The 22,462-nt window shown below is 35.6% G+C and overlaps 1 protein-coding gene across 3 annotated transcripts in view; it reads right to left on the reverse strand.

Moving 5' to 3' along the window:
• Positions 1 to 206: 206 nt before the first annotated feature.
• The window catches only part of SOS2 (SOS Ras/Rho guanine nucleotide exchange factor 2), a 99,843-nt gene continuing 77,587 nt past the window's right edge, over positions 207 to 22,462 (reverse strand). For all 3 annotated transcript variants that reach the window (XM_004270035.3, XM_049706299.1, XM_049706298.1), the window contains 9 exons: positions 22,077 to 22,196; positions 21,741 to 21,903; positions 17,452 to 17,569; positions 16,328 to 16,500; positions 13,068 to 13,184; positions 11,550 to 11,811; positions 10,975 to 11,016; positions 2,722 to 2,831; positions 207 to 1,713 (listed from right to left, as the gene is read on the reverse strand). In XM_004270035.3, the coding sequence (XP_004270083.1) occupies positions 1,204 to 1,713; positions 2,722 to 2,831; positions 10,975 to 11,016; positions 11,550 to 11,811; positions 13,068 to 13,184; positions 16,328 to 16,500; positions 17,452 to 17,569; positions 21,741 to 21,903; positions 22,077 to 22,196 (1,615 nt within the window). In that variant the 3' untranslated portion in view covers positions 207 to 1,203. The remainder of the gene's footprint in view (positions 1,714 to 2,721; positions 2,832 to 10,974; positions 11,017 to 11,549; positions 11,812 to 13,067; positions 13,185 to 16,327; positions 16,501 to 17,451; positions 17,570 to 21,740; positions 21,904 to 22,076; positions 22,197 to 22,462) is intronic.

Raw genomic sequence — 22,462 nt, forward strand, 5'->3', positions numbered from 1 at the left:
CGTCTTTTAAAAATTAAGACTGGGGTGATTTATTAATCTTGTTAGGAACTCTGATACAAAGCACAGTAAAAGGCCACAGACCAGTAAATAAACAATGTGGCTTTTGGCTACTTTACAACTGCTGCTACGGCACTAAGAGGAAAACACGCTTTTTCATCACTTAGAACGAAGGAGTACAAATGGCAAATAAAAGTTTTAATCACGTCTCTGATTAAAAAGTTTAATAAAGCTTTAAGTGTCTGCTGGTTTAAATATTACCAATCTAAAAAAATACTTCAAAAATTTTTAGTTAACACGAGATTTATAGAGAAAGTTACTTGGTTTTGAAGGCAATGCAGTTGGTTCCTATGCCATAAGAAACTTATCCTCCAGCTTTATGAATTAGTAAAGTAGCAGACTGTATTATAGGCCTTGAGTCACATAAATTTATATAGGTTATTAGCATTATCTTTAAATGTACAATATAAACAAAACTGTACATGTATGGCATATTAACTTTGTTTTCCAAAATAATAGGCAACTCGTTAGCTAAAGACACCATAGTCTGCAAAAACAAAAAGGCACATCTGTATAAGATATATGCCCTTTTTTCCTCTATGATTGGGTTAGGTAGTCTGTTTACATTTCGACAAAACAATAAACAGTGCATTCTATTATTTTCGTTCTATTTTTCACTTTTGTCTTCAGCAGCAAATTCTGGCTTTTAAGACATGGCATTAAAGAGTTTAAGAACAGTGGGTGTTATTCACGATCTTCCTAAATGTAAAAACTAGAAGATGGTCAAAGAGGCTTAAAACTCAGTATCACCACGCACCCCCTATATGTGTATAAATTCACTGCCTTAAAAAGTCATCTGTTACTCAAATTTGAAAAATTCCACAAATGCACTATCCCCCTTCAGTGCAATCAATGTCACTTTAAACCATATTTTAGCAGAGTCTACAGTGCAAATATAAATTCTTTATACTGGCCTTTGGGCAGCACTGAAGATCCAAGACAAGGCAATGCTACTGATCACCTGAGGATAATGGTAAAGGACTTCTGTATTTTTATTTTTCCAATTTTTAAAAGCTTATTTGATCAGTAGCATTTTTGTAAGAGCATTATTTTTAAAAAGTACTAAAATACTATGCCTTTTTTGAATAAATTAAAAAAAAACTTTACAAATACCATTCCAGTGTCAATGACTACATATGGCTAGGGTCATTGAGTAGTTTCTGCATTTTCTAGCAAAGGCAGTCTATACAATGGGGGGTGCGAAAGCTCCCGTTTGTAAGTCTTTGGTGGCAGTTTTGGTAGGTGAGGGCTTGAATTCTGCCTTGGTGGAACAGGGGGAGCTTGAGGATGAGCAAGATTATTCTGACTAGAACTGAGCACGTAGCATCGACGTGGTACCCTTGGAGAGGGTGTGCTAGGAGGAGTGTTTGGAGAATTTGGACACGTACTAACGTCTCTGAACCAGTCTGGATCTCTGTGAAGATGTCCCAGTGGAGGTGGCTGAAGAGTAAACGGACAGTTTATAAAGTGTTCTGGAGGCCGAAGGGGAACTGGTGGAGGGGTATCGGGAAGAGGATCTCTCGGCGGCGGCGGTGGTGGACTATGCAGAAGCCCGTCAAATGCACCAGAAGGAGCAGGAACTCTGGGTTTTACCTTTGGAGGAGGAGGCTGTCTTGGCGGAATAGCAGGGGGGTCATCATCAGATTTCATAGTTCCCTCAAAAACAAAAAGATTAAATTATACCTCTGTTCTCCTGAAAAATCTGTAAGAAAAAGTTTTAAAAAGACTAAAGATTTCTTATGTGTTAAGTTAAATCCAGAGCCTCAAAACAGGTTAATCTGGTTTAATGATCAGATTTATGAGTAAATTACTCCCAGTTTCACTCAGGGCCCAGTTTAATATTTTGATATATGAGATGTTTTAATTGAAATCTTATAAAGCCTCAGATTATCTTGCTTTATATATACAGTTTATAAATATATGGTTTTATTTATAATAATGGGCAAGTGAGTAAAAAGAATATATAGCTTTGTAAACATGAAAGGACACGAAAGGACAAGAGGACTTAATATCCAGCTTCTGCTTTTTGGCCATTTACTTCTACTATCCCTAGTGAAGCTCAGTGGTGGTTCTCAAAGTGTGATCCAGGGATCAGCAACATCAACACTAGTAGGGAACTCGTTAGAAATGCAAATTCGTGGGCTCCACCCCAGACCTACTGAATCAGAAACTCTGGCCATCTGGTTTTAACAAGCCTTCCAGGTGCTTCTGACGCAACCTAAAGTTTGAGAAGCACCAGTTGAAAGTTTGGAGAATGGTTTGAATACTACAGTTCTTTCCATCTCCACCAGAAATAAAAGTACTTCTGAGCATCTGTGAATCTGCCCAGCCTCTTTTTTTAGAAAAATTATTATGAGGATTAAACAATTATTTAAGGTATTTTTCTAAATAAAACAACCTAAATATTTAAAAGCCATAATGGGTGACCAAATTGTAACTGACAGACTCTTTATAAGAACAAGCACTATTTTGAAGATTCACAACTTTGAATAAGTTGAGGCAAACCTAAGTCCTGTGGACTACCTTGGAATTTGATTTTTTGTTTTTGTTTTTTGGCCACAAGGCGCAGCATGCAGGATCTATAGTTCCCTAACCAAGGATGGAACCTGTGCCCCTGCAGTGGAAGCCCGCAGCTAACCACTGGACCACCAGGGAATTCCTTACCTTGGAATTTGAAGCATCATGATCAAATTTTTTTCGAGGAGGAAGTGGAGGAGGAATCAGTGGCTCTTCACTTAGTTTATGTAAACTACCACACGAACTAAAGAAAGACTCTGGGGGTAAAAAAGATTAGTTTAACCACAAGTCACAATGCAATCATAAGACAAAACTTTACTTCAATCTGTGATCACCTCTGCTATGGTATCTGTCAGACTGTACTGTAGCTGACTGTTGGTTTAGCTATCCTCTCCATTAAGGTGTAAGCTTTCTGAGGGCAGTGTGTATTTATTTTCATATCCGTAGCATGTAACACAGTGGTAGTGCCTGGCACATACTAGGTACTACTGCTAAATGAAAATATACTATTCAATTAAGATTAATAAGGAGATTCTGCTCCCTGAAAAGCCTTTTGTTTGTATAAACTGTACTAACTTCCAGAGAAAGATCATCCACAAACAGAGACCATGCTTTTTTTTTCCCGAAGTGAACATTATTTTTACTTGTTATTTTAACATCATGTTAACTTACATAAACATGCAGTGTAGATGACTGGTTTTAGACAACAGTCAAAAATTAAATCCTTAGCTAATCAACAGTATTCTCAGTGTAAAATACCATGCATTTTCTGAAGCAGCTATTATTGGATACATTTCCACACAAGTAATAAAACCTCCATATAGGAGACCATAGGGTAGGGTTGTATCATAGGACTCTTCTATTTGCAAGTCTTTCATTGATAATGGAAACATTACACAACTGCATTAAAGGAAATTTACAAAATAATAAAGTATTAGAGGAAAAATTACCCCAAACATGCCAACCAGACATAGAATAAGAACGATTTTCACGTTCACTTCTTTTGTCTTTTTCATATGGTTAAAAAAATACCTGTAATTATGGACCAACTCCCTATTTTAATATCTCCACACACAGTTGGTGTAAAGATAGTGATCATAGCTTGTTTATCATTATACTGAGATTGGGTTTATAGGAGCTAGTTGGGAAAGAAGTTGGTGAGTTTAATTTTAAACACACTGAATTTGTGTGAACTGCTTATGGGACATCCAAGTAAAGATGTCACTCATTACTCCATGTCAAAAATTGCTGTCCTGATCACGTGATTCTGCAGTCACCTCAGAGTATCTTGATGGCTCACCGTGCCAGTAGCAGAAACAAAAAGTATGCCTATGGGGTGTTGGCAGATGGTGTGAGGAGGTTAGGTAGGGCAGTACCTGCTGTGAATATGTTCCTTTTGCTTGCCCAGCAAACTCTGCCCTGTCTTTGTCTCTTGGTGATGATGAATCCATCCCATATGGTTCAGTCAGCCAATTCTGCCCAGGGCACCCCAATTACAGTCAAGAAGTAGACAACGACTCACTTTCTTAACTTGATCAGATGTTTATCTGCCTCTCTTTTACGCATACAGCTGTGTGCTTCAGTGAAAGCTGATCTTACCCCTTAGCTCCACAGGTGGGGCCTGATTAGACCATTCCCTCAGCCAGAGTAACTGGTTGTCGACACATGAACTAATTCAGACTACTGAAATTTGAAAGGAGGTTTGCAAGAGGCTACTGAAAAGGAAGTTCCTTGCTCTTTTGGAAAAGCAGTCTGTCAGTCTTTCTCTGTACCTCTCTTTCTCACTTGACTGAACAAGGAAGCACATAACCAATACTCCTGCCACCACTCTCATGACCTTGAGGAAAAACAGCCTCAGATAAAGCTGATAATCTGGACAAAACAACCAAGAGTCAAAAAGAAATCTGGTCCTTAATAACATCATTAAAGTTATCATTAATAACTGAATCAACCAGTCTTAAAGCAGCCTTCCTCCAGACTTCCAGCTATCTGAGTCAGAATGCTTTCTTACTGCTTAAGGCAAACTTAGTTGAGTCTTCTCTTCCTTACAGAAACACACACGCTCATGGAAGCAGAAAACACCTTAATGATAATGGGATAGCTGTGAAAGTTTCTGAGTCTGACTCTACAGTCAGCCCACTTAACCACTTAAATGCAGAATGTTTCTCCATAGGAGGCACTCAGTAACCCTTGTTGAAGTGTGAAGTTCAACTTCAATTTTATTTTCTATTAAGAGCACTTCTCCACAAGATTATACAGGTTTTGTGAGCATTTTAAATAACCTTAGTATTCCAAACCAGTGAATGTAGGATAATTTACTTAACAATTTCTGTAATGTTAGCTAGCTATGTAAGTTACTTCCAATTTTTTATCATTCACTTGTCCATCCACTCAACAAGTATTTATTGTGCATCTGCTATAGTGCCAGCACTCTTCTAGGCACTAGTGATACAGCAGTGAACAGGAAGCAAAAATTCATGTCCTTCTGGAGCTTATGTTCTAGGTTGATAAGAGAGAATAAACATGATAAGTAAAATGGCTATAAGTTAAAAGAAGAAATATTAGGTAGGGAAGGGGGAGCAATTTAAAAGAGGGTGATCAGGGAAGGCCTCACTCAGGTAACACCAAGCAAAAGCCTGAAGGAGGCAAGGGAGCATGCCATGAGGCCAGAAGGGTGAAGAGCACTCTAAGCGAAGGGAAGAGCAAGAGCAGAAGTCCTGATGTGGGAATTTGTCCATTTTGTTCAGGAGGCACAGTAGCTGGAGCAGAGTAAACAATAGAAGAGAAGAGTAGCTGATGAAGTCTGATAGATCAAAGAAGGCCAAACTGCATAGGACCTTATGGGTCCTTTTGAAGGAGCTTTGGCTGTTACTCTAAGATGGAAAGCCACTGGCTTTAAGTACAGGTGAGAAGAGTCTAACCTACATGCTAAAAGGACCTAGTTGCTGTATTGAAAACAGACTAAAGTGTGGAAGGTGGGAAGTTAGGATGCTACTATAATAAACCAGGTAAGTGATGGTGGTCGCTTGGACCAAGGTGGCAGCAGTAAAGAAATGGTTAGATCCTGGATATATTTTGAAAGTAAATAAGACCTGTTGACGGATCACATTTGGGGTATGAGAAAAAGAAAGAAGTAATGATAACTAATATTTTCAGCCTCAGCAATTAGACAAATGTGGTTATAACTGAGAAGAGGCGGCAATGGGAAGAACAACTTTAGAGGAGATGATATCCAAATAGAGACGTCGAACAGGTCACTGAATACATGAGCCTAAAGGTCAAGAGACAGGTTCTGGGCAGAGAAAAAAAATTGGGGAATTATCATCATATAGATGATATAACAGTGAACGAGACACCAAGTGAGTGAGAAGAAAAGAGATTCAGAGACTTAGGGCCTTCCAATGTTAATAGGTTGGGAAAATGAAGAGAAACCAGCAAGAGAGACTAAGGAGCTAAAAGTAAAGTAGAAAAACCACAGAAGCAGGATGAACAATGTGATCTTCATGTACGTGATTTCTTCACAAAAATTTTTTGGTATTCGGTATTAATGAAGACAGAGACTTTGTCTTTCTAGTTTGCTGTTGAATCCTTAGTACTTGGCAGAGTAGCTGGTACCAAGTACTCAATTCTCTACTGAATGAATAACCAAAGGGTGTGAACATTTTTTTGGTTTGATACGTTGTTTTCAGATTTCTTTCCAAAAGGATCATACTAATATATCAATTTACAAGGGATAAGTAATATATGAGTATCTTTTAACATAGGCTTGCTCATATTTTGATGTAAACTGTCTATTCATGCCCATTGTTAATGCAGTCTTGCTGTTTTTCCCATTTTATGTGGGAAATGGGAAAAATTTTCATACTTTTCTTTCAGGATTTTAAGATGTTCAGAATTTTATGCAGTTATTCTCAATATTTTCTATTAAAATTCAAAACATGATTTTCTTTATCATATGGAAAATGTATTTTACTACCACCCAGAATAATGTCTAGAATTCCTAGTCCTCAAATGGCATACTGTTATGGGTTGAACTGTGTCCCCCCCCACAGAAGTTATGTTGAAGCCCTAACCCCAGCACCTATGAATGTGACCGTATTTGTAAATATAGTCTTTACAGATATGTAATCAAGTTAGGATGAAAGTGAGCCTGAATTCTGTATGACTGGTGTCTTTATAAAAACAGGAGATGAGGGCTTCCCTGGTGGCGCAGTGGCTGGGAGTCCGCCTGCCGATGCAGGGGACGCGGGTTCATGCCCCAGTCCGGGAGGGTCCCGTGTGCCGTGGAGCGGCTGGGCCCGTGGGCCGTGACCGCTGGCCTGCGTGTCCGGAGACTGTGCTCCGCAGCGGGAGAGGCCGCAGCGGTGAGAGGCCCACGTACCGCAAAAAAAAAAAAACCAGGAGATGAGAAAATGAGATACAAGGAGAAGATGGCCATGTGACAACAGAGGCAGAGATTAAAGTGATGTATCTACCAACCAAAGGATGCCAAGGATTGCCAGCAAATGCCAGAAGAGGTAAGGAAAGATTCTCCTGTACAGGTTTCAGAGGGAGCACAGCCCTGCCACCTTGATTTTCAGACTTCTAGCCTCCAGAACTGGACCTTAAGCCACTCAGTTTGTGGCACTTTGTTACAGAAGCACTAGAAACTAATATATGTAGTAAATACATTTCCACTGCTGAACAACCAGGAAAATAAGAAACATGCACAAACTCCAATGAAGCCAGGAAACATCTGGATCCTGAAGCTTCAATGCATCAAGGTGGACTACAATGTACATGAAGGAGACAAATGGAGGAAGATGAAACCCAAATGTCTATAGTGAGTGGGACTGACAAACAGCAGCAAATTTGCCCCCAGAGAACCAAAGGAGGGATCAGGAATTAAAGGCACTTGGTATAATGGAAGGCATGGACGTCAAAATAGAAGATATGATTACGTCTATACAAGGGCCAGTGAGAACCCCCAAATCCTATTCTCCACTTAGTGAGGCCAGGCAATTACCACATTCCCACCACTGCAGGAGACTGAGGGTTTTTATTCTCTGGAGAATCTAAACTTCAGATTTGCGAACACTAGTCTGTGCTGAAAACACAGATTTTCATACTAAATGCAGAGATCTCCCAGGCAGAAGATTCAAAGATCTTTCTTTGGAGAAACTAAACACTCTTAGAGAAAATGCCTCATAGATTCTGAAATTTGGGGACTTCCTAAGCAAAAAAAAATTCTCATCACTCTATCAGTCTAACAGTGAAACCTACAAGGCAACAAGCTTTGCCCACGGATATCGCACTTCCTATCAGTTTATATTGTCTCACTCTAAAATATGAACAGAAAGCTAAGGATCCCAGACAAGAAAGAAAAACCTCCAATATGAAAGACCACAACTAATAGAAGAAACTCAGAAAAGAAACCATACCAGAAACAAAATTAATTTTTTTCAAAAATTGAATAGTGAAAACAGACTAGGATGATATAAAAATGTCATAATCAGAGGGAATTTAGAATGAATTCTTAGAAATTCAAAATCATGATAGATGAAAAAAAAATAGAAAAGCTGGGCAATAAAGTAAGGAAATCTCCCAGAAAACAGAACACATAAAGAGATGGACAAGAGGAGATAAAAGAAAATCAGAGGATGAATCTAGGATGTACAATATGGAAAAGAAGCTCCAAAAAGGGACTCAGAGAACATGGCAGGGAATAAATTATTAAAAAAATGATACAAGGAACACTTTCTAGAAATCAAATACATGAATCTCTAAATTTAAAGGGCTCATTACAGACAGCAAAATGAAAGAAGAAAAAAAGACCCACATCAAAGCAGATCATTGTGAATGTATAGATCATTAGGAATAAACAGAAGATCCTAAAAGTTTCTTGAATTTAATGTGGCAGAGACTGCTAATTGTCCCCCAGTGCACCTGTCCCTTTCTTCCTTTTAGTAATTCCATGAATTTTAGCAAGACAAAAGGCTGTTTAGTTACAGACAACATTTCTTAGCCTCCCTTGCATCTGTGTCCATGTGACTAAGTTTCGGCCAATGGGATGAGAGCAGGAGTGATACCTGCAACTCCCAGATCACTTTTTGTAACAAAGCTCCTTGCCCTCCATGTTCCTGCTGGCAGAAAAATGGTAACAACTCAAATCAGTTGCTCAAGACTCAAGAGATGGAAGCCAAATTTTGAGAATCCTGAATTGCCCTGCTAGCCTGAAAACCTTATAGAGAGGAGTTGTTTACTTGCTCTGGCTATTTTGAGAAGTAAACTTCTATTTCATGTAGGACACTGTATTTTTGGGTCTCTTTGCTACAGCAAGTAAACTCCAGTTTTCAAAAAAATAATTAAGAATGTAGCATCACTGGGCTTCCCTCATGGCACAGTGGTTGGGAGTCCGCCTGCCGATGCAGGGGACACGGGTTTGTGCCCCGGCCCGGGAGGATCCCACGTGCTGCAGAGTGGCTGGGCCCGTGAGCCATGGCCGCTGGGCCTGCGTGTCCGGGGCCTGTGCTCCACAACGGGGGAGGCCACGGCGGTGAGAGGCCCATGTACCGCAAAAAAAAAAAAAAAAAAAGAATGTAGCATCACTGTCAGAAGGATTTTTGTCTATTTTGTTCAGTGCCACTTTCTCACACCTACAACAGTACCTGCATATAACAGGCATTTAAAAATTATGCATGAATGATATTAGACTTCTAAACAGCAAGTATGAAAGCTAGAAGACAGTGGGAAACTGTCTTCAAGATTCTGACTGAAAATGATTTAAAATTCCATACCCAGCCAAACTTTTTTTTGGCTGCACCATGAAGCTTGTGGGATCTTAGTTCCCCGACCAGGGATTGAACCCGGGGCCTTGGCAGTGAAAGCGTGGAGTGGACTTCTGGGGAATTCCCCCAGCCAAACTATTAACAACTAAATGTATAAATACATTTTCAGAAATGCAAGAACTTAAAAATTTATATCCTATGTATCCTTTCTCAGGTAGCTACTAAAGATGTACCCCTACCAAAATAAGGAACCATATCAAGAAAGAAGACAAGGAATCCAAAAAACAAGAATCCAACACAAGAGAGATGAAGGGAATTTCTAGTATGACAACAAAAGAAAGTTCTAGGATTTCAGCTGGGTCAGAGGCCAAGACAGCAACCAGTCCCAACTGGAGCAGGACAAAAGAGCATCAGGAAGGAAGTTTCCAAGTTAAAAAGCACACACACAAAAAACCCCCAAAACAAAAAATCCTAGATAACTTCCCTAACTGGTCTGACTTTAAGGAAAACTGTGCTGTAAAAGGGTGTGGGAAGATGTAGCAATAGATGTTTAAAAACTAACAAACAAAAAAAAAATCCTAAACATTAATGAAGCTATTATTAACTTCAGGAAACAGAGCTGTACAAGAAAGGAAGCATGATCAGAGTATACACTCCTTGACTTGGCAGTGAATAATATTTTCCCCAAATGCGCTAAGTATATTAGGTAAAGGGTGAAATCTTCATCTACCATAATAGGAAATCAGTAAACACTGTCTAAAATGAATGATTCAAGAGAGAGAAAAATATAAAAACATCATTTAAAAATGTGGAAGAATCACTGGAAAACAAGGGGTGGGGAGCCATCGGGTAGAACTGTTGTTAATTTCATCTTGTGTTTTTAAGCACTATTTACCTTTTAAAACTCTATGCATATATCACCTTGATAAAAATTTAAAAATTAAAATAAAGTACAGAATTGAACATTTAAAAGAAAAACTTTACTTTTCTCACAAGACAGAAACTCTCTTGCTACTATCTAAATGATTCACATTTTACTATGATAGAAGCAGAAGTCCTCTAGATTATCTTGGGAGAATTATTCCTGAAGCTGCTGTGTCCCTTTGGGTTATTTTGTTTTAAACAAATGACCATAGAAAGAAAGGTGACAGTATTTTACTTAAAATGCTGCTTTAACTAAAAAAAGCTCATGAGAAGAAATAAGTGATCAAGGTTGGCCTGGGAACCTGATAAACATTTAGTATTATTCCTATAGGAAATGAATTGGAAGGAGTGGGGAAGAGGAGAGGCAACTGATATGAAATCACTGCTCATCCTGTGCCAAGTAATGTGCTAGCTGCTTCTAAATAGTTATCTCATCTGACCCTTAACAAACTGGATATGCTAAGTAATTTGTTCAATGTCATACAGCCCCTAGAACACAGATAGGTTGTAAAATGATGAAAATAAACTGTAGTAAAGTATAAATAGTACCCAGTTGAAAGAAAATAATTTGATTTATTTATAAGAATTTCATTCATTTCTTAAAATTTTGAAATGTTGCTAAAACCCAAACTATTCATATACAAATTTTATCAATTCAATTATTATCTTTATAGTCATTTCATTAGAATCGACTCAAATTCTTACTTACTTGAATGAGGCAAGAGGACTGGAGCAAAGATGCTATTGCTTCCTATCGGAATGAGAAAAATCAATTTGAAAAGGAAGGTAATATGTACGGTTATATTTTTAAAATATGTTTGCATAAAGTAACATACGTAATAACACACACAGAGTTCAGAATTTTATCATCCTCTTTGGCCATGTTAGTTTTTAAAGAATGAACCTGGTATTCTTTGTACCTGGAATGTTTTTCCTTTCTTAGCATAAGTAGTTCCCTCTCAGTCTCTTTTCAAATTTCCTTCACAAAACTTATCTGCTTTGTTTTCTTTTTCATTGTCTACTGCTCCCCTTTAGAGTAGCATTGGGGGTCAAAAGGTTCTAAATAAATCTTTGTTGAATGAATAAATTAGAAAATAATATGCATAAACAATGCACAAATAATGCTTTACTCCCATGTTAATCACTATTTTCACATATAGATGTCACTTTTCACACTAATATAGTTTGCAAAGGATTCTACAGTTTCCTAATTAAAATGATGAAAAGAATTAACTGAAACACAAGATTCCTTTTTTTGCCAAATAGTTTACATCAAATACATACCACAGGAACTGTTGAGATCCACATCTAAAAACACACTAAGGTCTGAAGAAGCAGACACTGGTGGAGTAGATGGTGTATTTGGAGAGGTTGGTGCTGACACTGTTGATTCAAGCTCTGTTTCAGCAATCCGACTAAAGCTTATTTTACATGGTTCTCTTTCTAATGGTGTTGGATGACCTCGTAAAGTACCTGAGGTAGAGCCATGTCGGCCTGTATTAGGCCTTATTCCAGGAGATTTTAAAGAGAAAGTTGATTTCCTAGGCTAGGAAAAGCAAATATAATTACGATTACAAACTCGCATGTACTTTATTATGACTTAGTATTACCTTATTAATTCTTAGCATACAGTTAAGAGAGTACAATAAATACCAGTCTGCAAGGACAGTCTGTAACATTCCAGTGGAACGCTTTGCGATTTGACTGGCTTAATTTTAACACTGACTCGAATACTGTATAAGTAAACCTCTTTTCATACTACAGAAATAAAATACTGCGAAATCTGTGTGAAAACAACTGTTTGCTCCCCAAACACTTGAGCCTAAACTTCTTCAAATTACTGATATCAATTTCACAAATATTCACCGTAGACATAATATATGCAACATATTATGCTGGTGCTTTAGGAAAAAAAGACCGTTTTTTTCCCCCTCCCTAATAATAAATGACCAACCTCCACAATGATACTTTTCAGTCTTTGGAAAAAATTGCTATCATTATCTCCCACCTTCAACCTCTACTCCCTTTTAAAACCTCTCCCAGTGGTAACCTAATGAAAAAACATGAACTCAGATTCAGGTAACTTGAGTTAAAACCTCAAGTGTGCCCATATCTAGCTATGTAAGCCTTGAAAAAGTTATTTAACTCCTTTGAGCCTCAGTTTTCATGTCTGTAAAATGAGAGTAAGATCAATATCATACAATTGTTGTGGAGATGAGGTAACATGAAACTACCTGGCTCGAAGCTGGTGTATCACAAATGTTTTTACTTCCTTCCACACCTTGCTTCACTTTCAGCTACTTAGAATTGGTCTTCTACTACTTCTGTTGTCACTGCGAACCCCAGGAATAAAAGGAACTACTGTATAGCAGCAAATTTTAGCGAGAGAGGTGGGTTCCAGTGGTAACTACGGACAATGGTGCTCTTATGGCAGAAGCGAGGGTCACGTCAGAAGAACTGATATCTCTCCTTACTCCTTCCCAGGTCTTTTCATTTCCTGTTCCACTAGCTACCTGCCATTTAGGTTCTCACTTTCTCACAGCTTTTCCCCTTATACTAAGAAGGATCAAAAATGGACAGATAAACAAGTGGTACTAAGATAAAGGATGAACCAGATTTTATCAAAATGCTAACTTTTCCCCCACAGTATATATAATTTTAGAATAGTATAAACACTGCAAAACAAAACACTTAAAAACAGCTATTCAAGCAAAGTACAATTTTAATGGAAATAGTCTGTTGAACAACTAAAGACAGCATTGTTTTAAAAAACAAATTTTTCCAAAACTGTAATGGACTTACAAATCGAGGTGGCTGTTTGCAGTTCCGGGGTTCAATTTCTAGTGACTTGTTGAACAGATAATCTGTAAACTCTTTTTCAGAAGCATTTCCCATGGGGTTAAGGTTTTCAAAGAACCTCTGGAATTAAACAAATATCCATGAGTACATATTTTAGATTTTATTAAAACGTTTACTTCATCAGTTTAATACAAAAATATCATCAACAAATTAACAGATCCTAATGTCTGAAAAGTCCTCAAGAATTGCTGATTCCAATCTCTCTATTTTCGGATAAAAGTATAAAGTTTTTATGTAAGTTGTATATTCAGTCTTAAAGTTCTTCTAAGAAGATGAACAGATTTTTCACTTATTACTATCTTAATGGCTCAGTATCCCTCAGTTAACATTCCTACTCATTATAACAACAAAATGATCATCAGTAATAAGCTGTCAAAAGTGATTAAAACAGAATTATAGTTATAATCCATGATGAAACTTTGATGATCAGAAAAAAAATAGAGATAAATTGGATTAAAGTCTATTCAAAAGTAATTTCAAGAACAATTATATAAACATATCTATGTTAGCCTCTAGCAAAGTAACTTTTTTGTCTTTACTAAAAAAATATTTTCCAAGCTTACATGTTGTTTTATAAATTAGTTTATTTATAAATATTTATTTATATACTAGTTTATAAAACAGACATATATTAAAATTTTGTTTTTCATCTTTATTGGAGTAATAGCTTTACAGTGTTGTGTTAGTTTCTGTTGCACAACAAAGTGAATCAGCTGTATGTATACATATATCCCCATATCCCCTCCCTCTTGAGCCTCCCTCCCACCCTCCCTATCCCACTCCTCTAGGTGGTCACAAAGCACTGTTCCCACTAACAGTGCAGGAGGGTTCCCTTTTCTCCACACCCTCTCCAGCATTTATTGCTTGTAGATTTTTTGGTGATGGCCATTATGACTGGTGTGAAGTGATACCTCATTGTGGTTTTGATTTGCGTTTTTCTAATCATTAGTGATGTTGAGCATCTTTTCATGTGTTTGTTGGCAATCTGTATGTCTTCTGTGGAGAAATATCTATTTAGGTCTTCTGCCCATTTTTGGATTGGGTTGTTTGTTTTTTTGATATTGAGCTGCATGAGCTGCTTATAAAATACAAGTTTTTAAGTAAAAAATTTAGATGATTTAACAAGGTACAAAAAGAAAAATAAACAGTAATCTCATCAACCAGAGATCTCACTGTTAACATTTTACTATTGGAATATCCTTCCAATGTTTTAACTCTGTGTGTGAATATATGTACATATACATATATTGTAATTTTTTTCCTGCAAAATTGGGATCACCACATAGCTATTTTTAGCCTTTTGAAAGTATTCAATTAAATTTTTCCTGTATGGTTTATTTACTTTAAATTATACAAACTTTAACTATATAATACTTCATCAGATGGATGTTCCAGAATTTATTTCACCAATTTCCATATAGGTAGTAACCCACATAGATGTCTTCTAATTCTTTGCTATTATAGTAATAATTATTGTTATTATCAACTCCTTGTGCATAAATTTTTCTGTGCATTTCTGATGACTTCCTTAGAAAAATTTCTTAGAAGCAAATTACTGGATTTAGCTTTATTTAATTTTGAAGTAGCTTAGAAGCATATATACAAATAAGTTCTGGGTTCTAGCTTTAGCAGTAGGCAAAATGAGCTTTAGAATTTCTAGTATAAAATTCTTCCATTTTTCAGGCGTTCTGCCAATTTCAAGAAAATGATATTACTCTTTTAACAATATTGAAACAATTTATTCTTATATTCAGGTTAGCTAAATTAAATCAAATGGACCAACAGTAATTTAAAGACTTTTATAAAGTTATAATTGTGATTTTCTCATCCTTTGCTCTATTTTTTTAAATACTATTTCGTTTGGTTAACTATGCTTTGAAAGTGATTAGCTACTTTATCTACTTTTTAAACTTACTTTGAGTCAATCTATAAAGAAAGCATTCTCTGCCCCTAATCCCCAAAAGAATGCTTTAAACAACAGTAGGATGTCTAGATCGTATCACAGAAACCTATTAGGAATTACTGAGATATGAATGCTAAAATTACTATTTTAATTATACCCAGCTACAATGTAACATTATTTCTGGGAGGAAATACAGTGTGAACTCTAATCTGGGCTTCAAGAACATTTCTTTTTTTTTTGGCTGCCCCACGCAGCTTGTGGGATCTTAGTTCCCCAACCCGGGATTGAACGCAGGCCCTCATCTGTGAGAACACAGAGTCTTAACCACTGGATCACCAGGGAATTCCCTCAAGAACATTTCTTTAGCCCTATGAAGCACCACATCACAGAGGGTTGGCTAAATAGTGAGAGAAGGGGATGAAATAGGTGACAATTTTCTTTAGAGCAAGTATCTGTCTATATTTTCATAATGGTGCATACTTCAGGTCATTTTTTCTTAGGACTTTAGGGTTCTTTGTTTTGAACTGGGAACAAAGAATAGTTACCATCTTACAATTTAGGAGAATGGGAATGATAGTGACCATATTCACTCAACATGCCCAGCCTGCAGACTACATCTGAAAGTGTAGCACAATTTTTAATGTGAAAGGTGAATTTATTCTGATAGTTATCATATGTTCTGAATTTCAAATAAGTATAATACAATAAAACTCACTATAAACATAATACCATAATTTACTCTAATTTAGAAGCTATTTCACATCTTATAGTACCACAGAATCAGTATTATGAACTATTGCTCAAAACAGAATACCAAGTGAGAAAATGTTTTAAAAAAATCATTTTTTACTATGCATATATACACACCACTCTCCCAACCCCTTCCCCTATTTAAATGCAATGTTCTTATAAAGGGATTAATTACCTAATGTTACATTGGCACATATAAAATATCTAAAATGTCTATCAATCAATGATAGTACTGGTAGTGGATTTTCTTTTTACTGTGTGGATATCAGAAAGTTTCTTTCATTCCACTTTGTCATTCATTTTTTGAAAGCGCTACTTAAACCAGCTGCACAAAGAAACAACAATGTCAAGACAAAGTGCCTAATAATATTAATAACTGCAGACTGTTAGTGCAGAATATCTACTATTCACCACTCCTATCTATTGATAAATTAACTCATATTATTTTCATAGCAAAATAAAGATCATAATGTATGGTTATGCCATATCTTAGAGAGGGCAGAGGATTTAACGTGTCCTCTTTTTAAAGAAAAGCAAAGAAAATATTTACCCTCATTTCTGGTTCTATCCGTAAACAGTAAGGTTGATTCTGATATTGCTGAATTTCTCCAGTAATTTCAGCTACTTTCCTCCTCTTACTGAAATTGATTAAATCTTTCCCTTTCTTTTTTAAAAAATCATTATTCCCTTCTTCAGTCTTCAGAATATTTGTTAAATATATTCCTAGTAAAAAAAAAGTGTTTGAAGAAAAGTTTTAAAATTGGTTACTTAACCATTTGGGAAAACAATTGATCTAGTAAAGTCAAAATACATCCTATAATACAGCAGTTCTTACTACTAAAATCTCTGATATATTTAATAATCAATCTTACATTAAGAATTTTTTTACATGGATGGAAACAATTTAAAATTGAAAGAAAACTAGGGTTTATAAAGAGCTTAATTTGCCATTTCTTAGTCTAATAGCCTAAAATAAAAGGGAGGATTCATTCACAAAGTCTAAATTGTAAGTGTTAAATCTATTCTAGCCATTTTAATATTTCTTATAAATCTTTAATGCCAATGATCTTAAATGATTACTGATCAATATATTAATTTTAAGCCAATTCTGGTTAATAAGACTACAAATTTATAAATTAATTCTGCCCTCCCAAAGCCTGTAAATTAGATAGAAAAGAATTATTCTTCAGTTTTGGACAGGAAGAAAATCTTCAGTTCCTCTTTCATGCATAATTACTGATTCATTTAAATCAGTGGTTGTCAGCTGGGGGCAATTTTGTCCCCCAGAGGATAGATATCTGGGAATGCCTGGAGACATTTTTGGTGCATGCTATGGTTTGAATGTTTGAATGTTCAACATTCATACATTGAAATCCTAATGCCCAGTGTGATAGAATGAGGAGGTTAGGCCTTTGAGAGGTGCCCTCATGAATGAGACTACTGGTCTTAGAGATCCCACAGAGCTCCTTACAACTCTACAAGGTAATTACTAGAATCTTCACTTTATAGATAGAGTTTACATACAGAGTTTAGGTTTTATTTATCAATATAGAAAGCTAATAAAAGCAAATATGCTCAGATATAAAATCAGGACAATCTGCTTCTAGAGGCTAGTCTCTTTTCACTATATAACAAACTCTCCCTCAAAATATAAATCCATTTTTAGTAACTTACCAAAAAAAGGCACACAAGGTGGATTGATTGACTTAAGTTTCAATAGATATTTTTTAAAATGATCTTGACTTAATTCCACAGCTTCATCCAAAATTTTCCTTTTTCTTTCCTGCAATGCCTTTAAAATATATAAACTGAGCATAATTTGCTTTTTTACAATTCAATCATATTTTATAGATGCAGAGCTTTCAATTTTAAAATTTTGCAAATATTTGAAAAACAATTTTTAAAATTAAGAGATGAGTACTATTTTTATCTGCACTTGCTGGAAATGATTTCTTATCTATAAATATAAAACTTTAAAACTTATTTTTTTCTAATATAAATTAGAGGATTAAACAATAAAAAAATCTTCCACAGGATATTATTAGTTATAATCCTGATTAGCCAGAGTTTCAAATTATAGCTGTTGGAGAAAAATATAATCCCATGGCATTCAAATACTTTTCCACTGAAAGATCTTTTGGGGCTAAGGGTAATAAGGTTTTGGTAAAGAGGAGAAGGCTGTGGGAGGGAGACAAGAACTGAACAAAAATGTAGTAAACCAAGTAAGCAGTCATTTATTTTATATTTCATTATTACATTTTTAAATTAAAAATGAATTATTTTATTTTAAACCTGATAGATACACACACACAAATTGACAGCAAACATTATACTTGATGGAAAACGATTCAACTCATTTCCTTTTTTTTTTTTTTTTAAGATTGTTTTTGATGTGGACCACCTTCAAAGTCTTTACCGAATTTGCTACAACACTGCTTCCGTTCCACGCCCCAGCCCTTTGGCTGTGAGGCATGCGGGACCCCAGCTCCCCAACCAGGGACCACTCACTCACCCCCCGCACACTGGAAGGCGAAGTCCCAACTACTGGACTGCCAGGGAAGTCCCTCAACTCATTTCCTTTAACTTAAGGAAAAAGCAAAGGTGACTGCATTGTAACTTTTATTCAGTACTATACAGAAGTCCTAACTAGAATGGACAAGAAAAATAAATAAAAGACTAGGGATTGAAATGAAAAACTGTCAGTATTCACAGAAGAAATGATTGTCTGTGAAGACATGAAATAAATCTACAAATAGAATGTTAATGAGAGAATGTAGCAATATTGCTGGATATAAAACCAACAGGCAAAAATCAACTGCATTTCTAGATATCATCAACAAAGAAAACAAGATTATTAAAATATTCTAATATAAATCTAACAAAACAGATGTGAGATCTTCATCAATAAAACCACAAACTGTATTAAATAAATAAATAAATGGAGAGATACACCACGTTCATAGTTGGGAAGATTCATTATTGTAAAAATGTCAGTTCTTCATAACTGATTTATAGAACCAGTATAATTCTTACCAAAACCCCAACCTTTAAAATAATTAAAGTTAAAATGATTCTAAAATTTATATAATAGCAAGGGGTCAAGAGTAAGTCACTCTTGGGAATTTCCTGGCAGGCCAGTGGTTACAACTCAGCGCTTTCACTGCCAGGGCCCAGGTTCAATCCCTGGTCAGAGAACTAAAAAAAAAAAAAAAGAGTAAGTCACTCTTGAAAAAGAATGATTGGTGGGGACTTGCCCTACTATACTGTATCAAGAACTAGTATAAAATTACAGTAATTTAAACATGTGGCACTAGCACAGTAATAATCAAATACATCAAAAGAACAGGATAGCGGGACCAAAAACAGGCCCACACATTTATGGATACTCAACTTACGATACAGCTGACACTACAGATCAACGGAGAAAGAATGGACTTTGAATAAACGTGTGAGATCAACTGGCTAGCCAAATGGAAATTAGATTCCATACTCAAAACTCATTTCCAGCTGGATTAAGGACTTAATGAGAAAGATAAAACATTAAGGTAACAGAGGAGGATCTATTATACAAGACACCAAAAAGCACAAATTACAAAGGAAAAAATAAGTAAATGTGACATTAAGAATCTTTGTTCATCAAAAGACATCATAAAAAATGGTGAAAATAGAAGCTTCAATCTGGAAAAAGATATTTACAACACACATAACTGACAAAGGATTAAAATCCAGTATATGAGAGAACTCATACAAATTCATTAGAAAAACTCAACCAAAAAAGTAAAAAATTTCCACAATACAAAGAGCCAATAAAACATCTTAAAAGAGGTTCAAACTCATTAGAAATTAGGGAATTATAAACCCACACCACAAGACTAGAAAAATAAAGAGAACTGACAATATCAAGTGTTAGCGAGAATGTGGAACAACCAGAACTCAAGCTTCTGGTGGGAGTATAAACTGGTACGATTAATACTTGAGAAAACAATTGGGCATTATCTATTTTATCTATTCTATCATCCAATAATTCTACTCCTAGGTATACAACTTAAGAGAAATTTGTGCACGTAAGCACCAGGATAGATGCAGAAAATGTTTATGGCAATATTACTGATAATAGTGCCACACTAGAAACAATCCAAATGACCATCAGCTAACTAACTAACAAATAAATAAATAAATAAGCAAATAAAGAAATAAATTTTGGTAAAGTTATTTCTATAATATGTTACAGCTATAAAAAAAGAATGAACTATAGTTAAAAGAAACAATATGGATGAATTTTAGGAATATAATATGTTGAGTAAAAAAAGTCTTAGAAGAATTATATTCATATATAATTAAGAAACATGCAAAATGAAACAACACCGTTTAGAGATACAAATAGTAAAACTATAGAAAAAAGCAAGAGAATGATAAGCACAAGATTCAGCATAGTAGCTGGCTCTGAAGGGGCAAGGAAGGAGATGGATTGGAAGGGGTTCTTAAACTGGAGGCCAGGTAAACAGGTATTCTTTGTATTTTTATTCTTTATACCATATACCTATTTTTATAAATATTGTTGAATATAAATATTCAACACTTTAAGAAACTAAAGCTTAACGTCTCAAAATGAATACACTCCTTCAGAGTTTTCAAAATGAGAACTGAAATTATTAGTCCATTAGATAGATTATTTGGCAATATTTGACTATTAATATCTTTAATATAAATAAGTCCATACAAATCAATAACATGCAAACACCCAAACAGAAAAACACACACATGAAATCAGTCTAACCCTCCATTCCCCTCTAATCACAACCCATGGTAAGAACCGATGTGAAAAGAAGAGTATGTATCCTTCCACACTCTTCTCAATGCTTGTGCAGCTCACTTACACGTTTACAGTTTGTTCTGTTTTGTTCCATCAAAATGAAATCATATTAATTTTTCTAAAGATTTTTAAAATGGATTTTCCCCTAAATGTCACAACTATTCTTCCAAGACAATATACGCAGATTCTATTCACTTTTTTTCTGTAGCTAACCAATATTCTACGCCATAGGTATAGGATAACATACTCAATCATTCTCCTACTGATGGACACAGGTTGTTTCTAGTTTTCTGCGACTACAATTACTGCTGCAGAAACTAGATCTTTGTACCTTAACTTTATAGTCCACTGCTTTTATTTCTGGGTCCAAAAGTATCTGTATTTTAACATATACTGCCAGATTACTTTCTAGTAACATTGTAAAAGTTCACATTCCCAAAGGCAAATATATTTGCGTGGCTGAGTCTCTAACTTTTCTATACTTTCTATATCTTCTGAATTTTCAATGATAAACACTAAACATACACAATTTTATAATTTAAAAAAAACTAAGTTCTACAAAGCATTTTCTCCATGTTACTCTTTCTTTGACTATATACTACAGGCGATTAAAGTAATTTGTACATTTATATTTAAAATTCTTTGTCATTTATTTGAAACAATCAATTTACCACTGAAAAAATCCATTTGGAACTTCATTACATTTAGGTAAGCATATTAAACAGTCACAAAATTCATATTCTTTTTTTTTTTTTTTTTTTTTTGCGGTACGCGGGCCTCTCACTGCCGCAGCCTCTCCTGTTGTGGAGCACAGGCTCCGGACATGCGGGCTCAGCGGCCGTGGCTCACGGGCCCAGCCACTCCGCGGCATGTGGGATCTTCCCGGACCGGGGCACGAACCCGTGTCCCCTGCATCGGCAGGCGGACTCGCAACCGCTGCGCCACCAGGGAAGCCCCAAAATTCATATTCTTTGATGAATTCTAGGCTCACTTATATTGATGTATTTTCTAATATTGTGATATCACTGTGTTTAAGGAGTAAGATGGATTTATAAAGGATATACTCAAAAAGATCAGTGGTAGAAGGAATCTCTTTCACATTAATTTTATCTCCCCACAAAAGGATAAACTATTTAAGCCTAAAACTTACCTCAAAGGTATGATCTAGTCTATAGACTGATACTGAATTTACTGCACTGACGATCTCTAATACACCATTGAAATTATTCAAATCTTGAAAAACTTGCAGAATTTCTATTATTCTACTTAGTACTGCCACCCGTTCCTCAAAATTTTCTGCTTCCACAATGCACCTAACCAAAAAAAAAAAAAAAGAAAACAGAAAATCATGGCTTAGAAAGCAAGTTCCTTGTTCCACATAGAAAAGAAGAAATATATTTTCAGCCACAATTTTTGCTTATATATGACTTAATATTATAGAAGTATAACATTAAGAAGTAGTAAGACAAAGTAAATAAAAACTTACTTTTCAAACCAGAGAGTGAGATTTGTGGTGTGGCGAATCATTTTTAATAAATTTGGAGAATTTATTTCTTTATCTTCTTTGGTCCATACACTCCCTACAAGTTCAGAAGGTTGAACTTTCCTGTGGAAGCAAAAATCAATGCACTTAACCTACAAAGGATTAGTATCAAAATTATTTAAAGGTCTCCTAAAACTTAATAAGAAAAAGACAAGTCTAAAAGATAAAGGAACAAACATAGAAGCAGGTAATTCACAGAGAAACAGAACTGAATAGCCAACGAACATGAAAAAATACTTTAACTCTTACTCAGGGAAAAGAACATTAAACCACAAGGAAATCCCATTTTATTCCTATCACACTAACAGAAGTGTAATACCAAATGGGTA

This window comes from Orcinus orca, chromosome 2 (genome assembly GCF_937001465.1).
Source record: "Orcinus orca chromosome 2, mOrcOrc1.1, whole genome shotgun sequence".
Classification (NCBI taxonomy): domain Eukaryota; kingdom Metazoa; phylum Chordata; class Mammalia; order Artiodactyla; family Delphinidae; genus Orcinus; species Orcinus orca.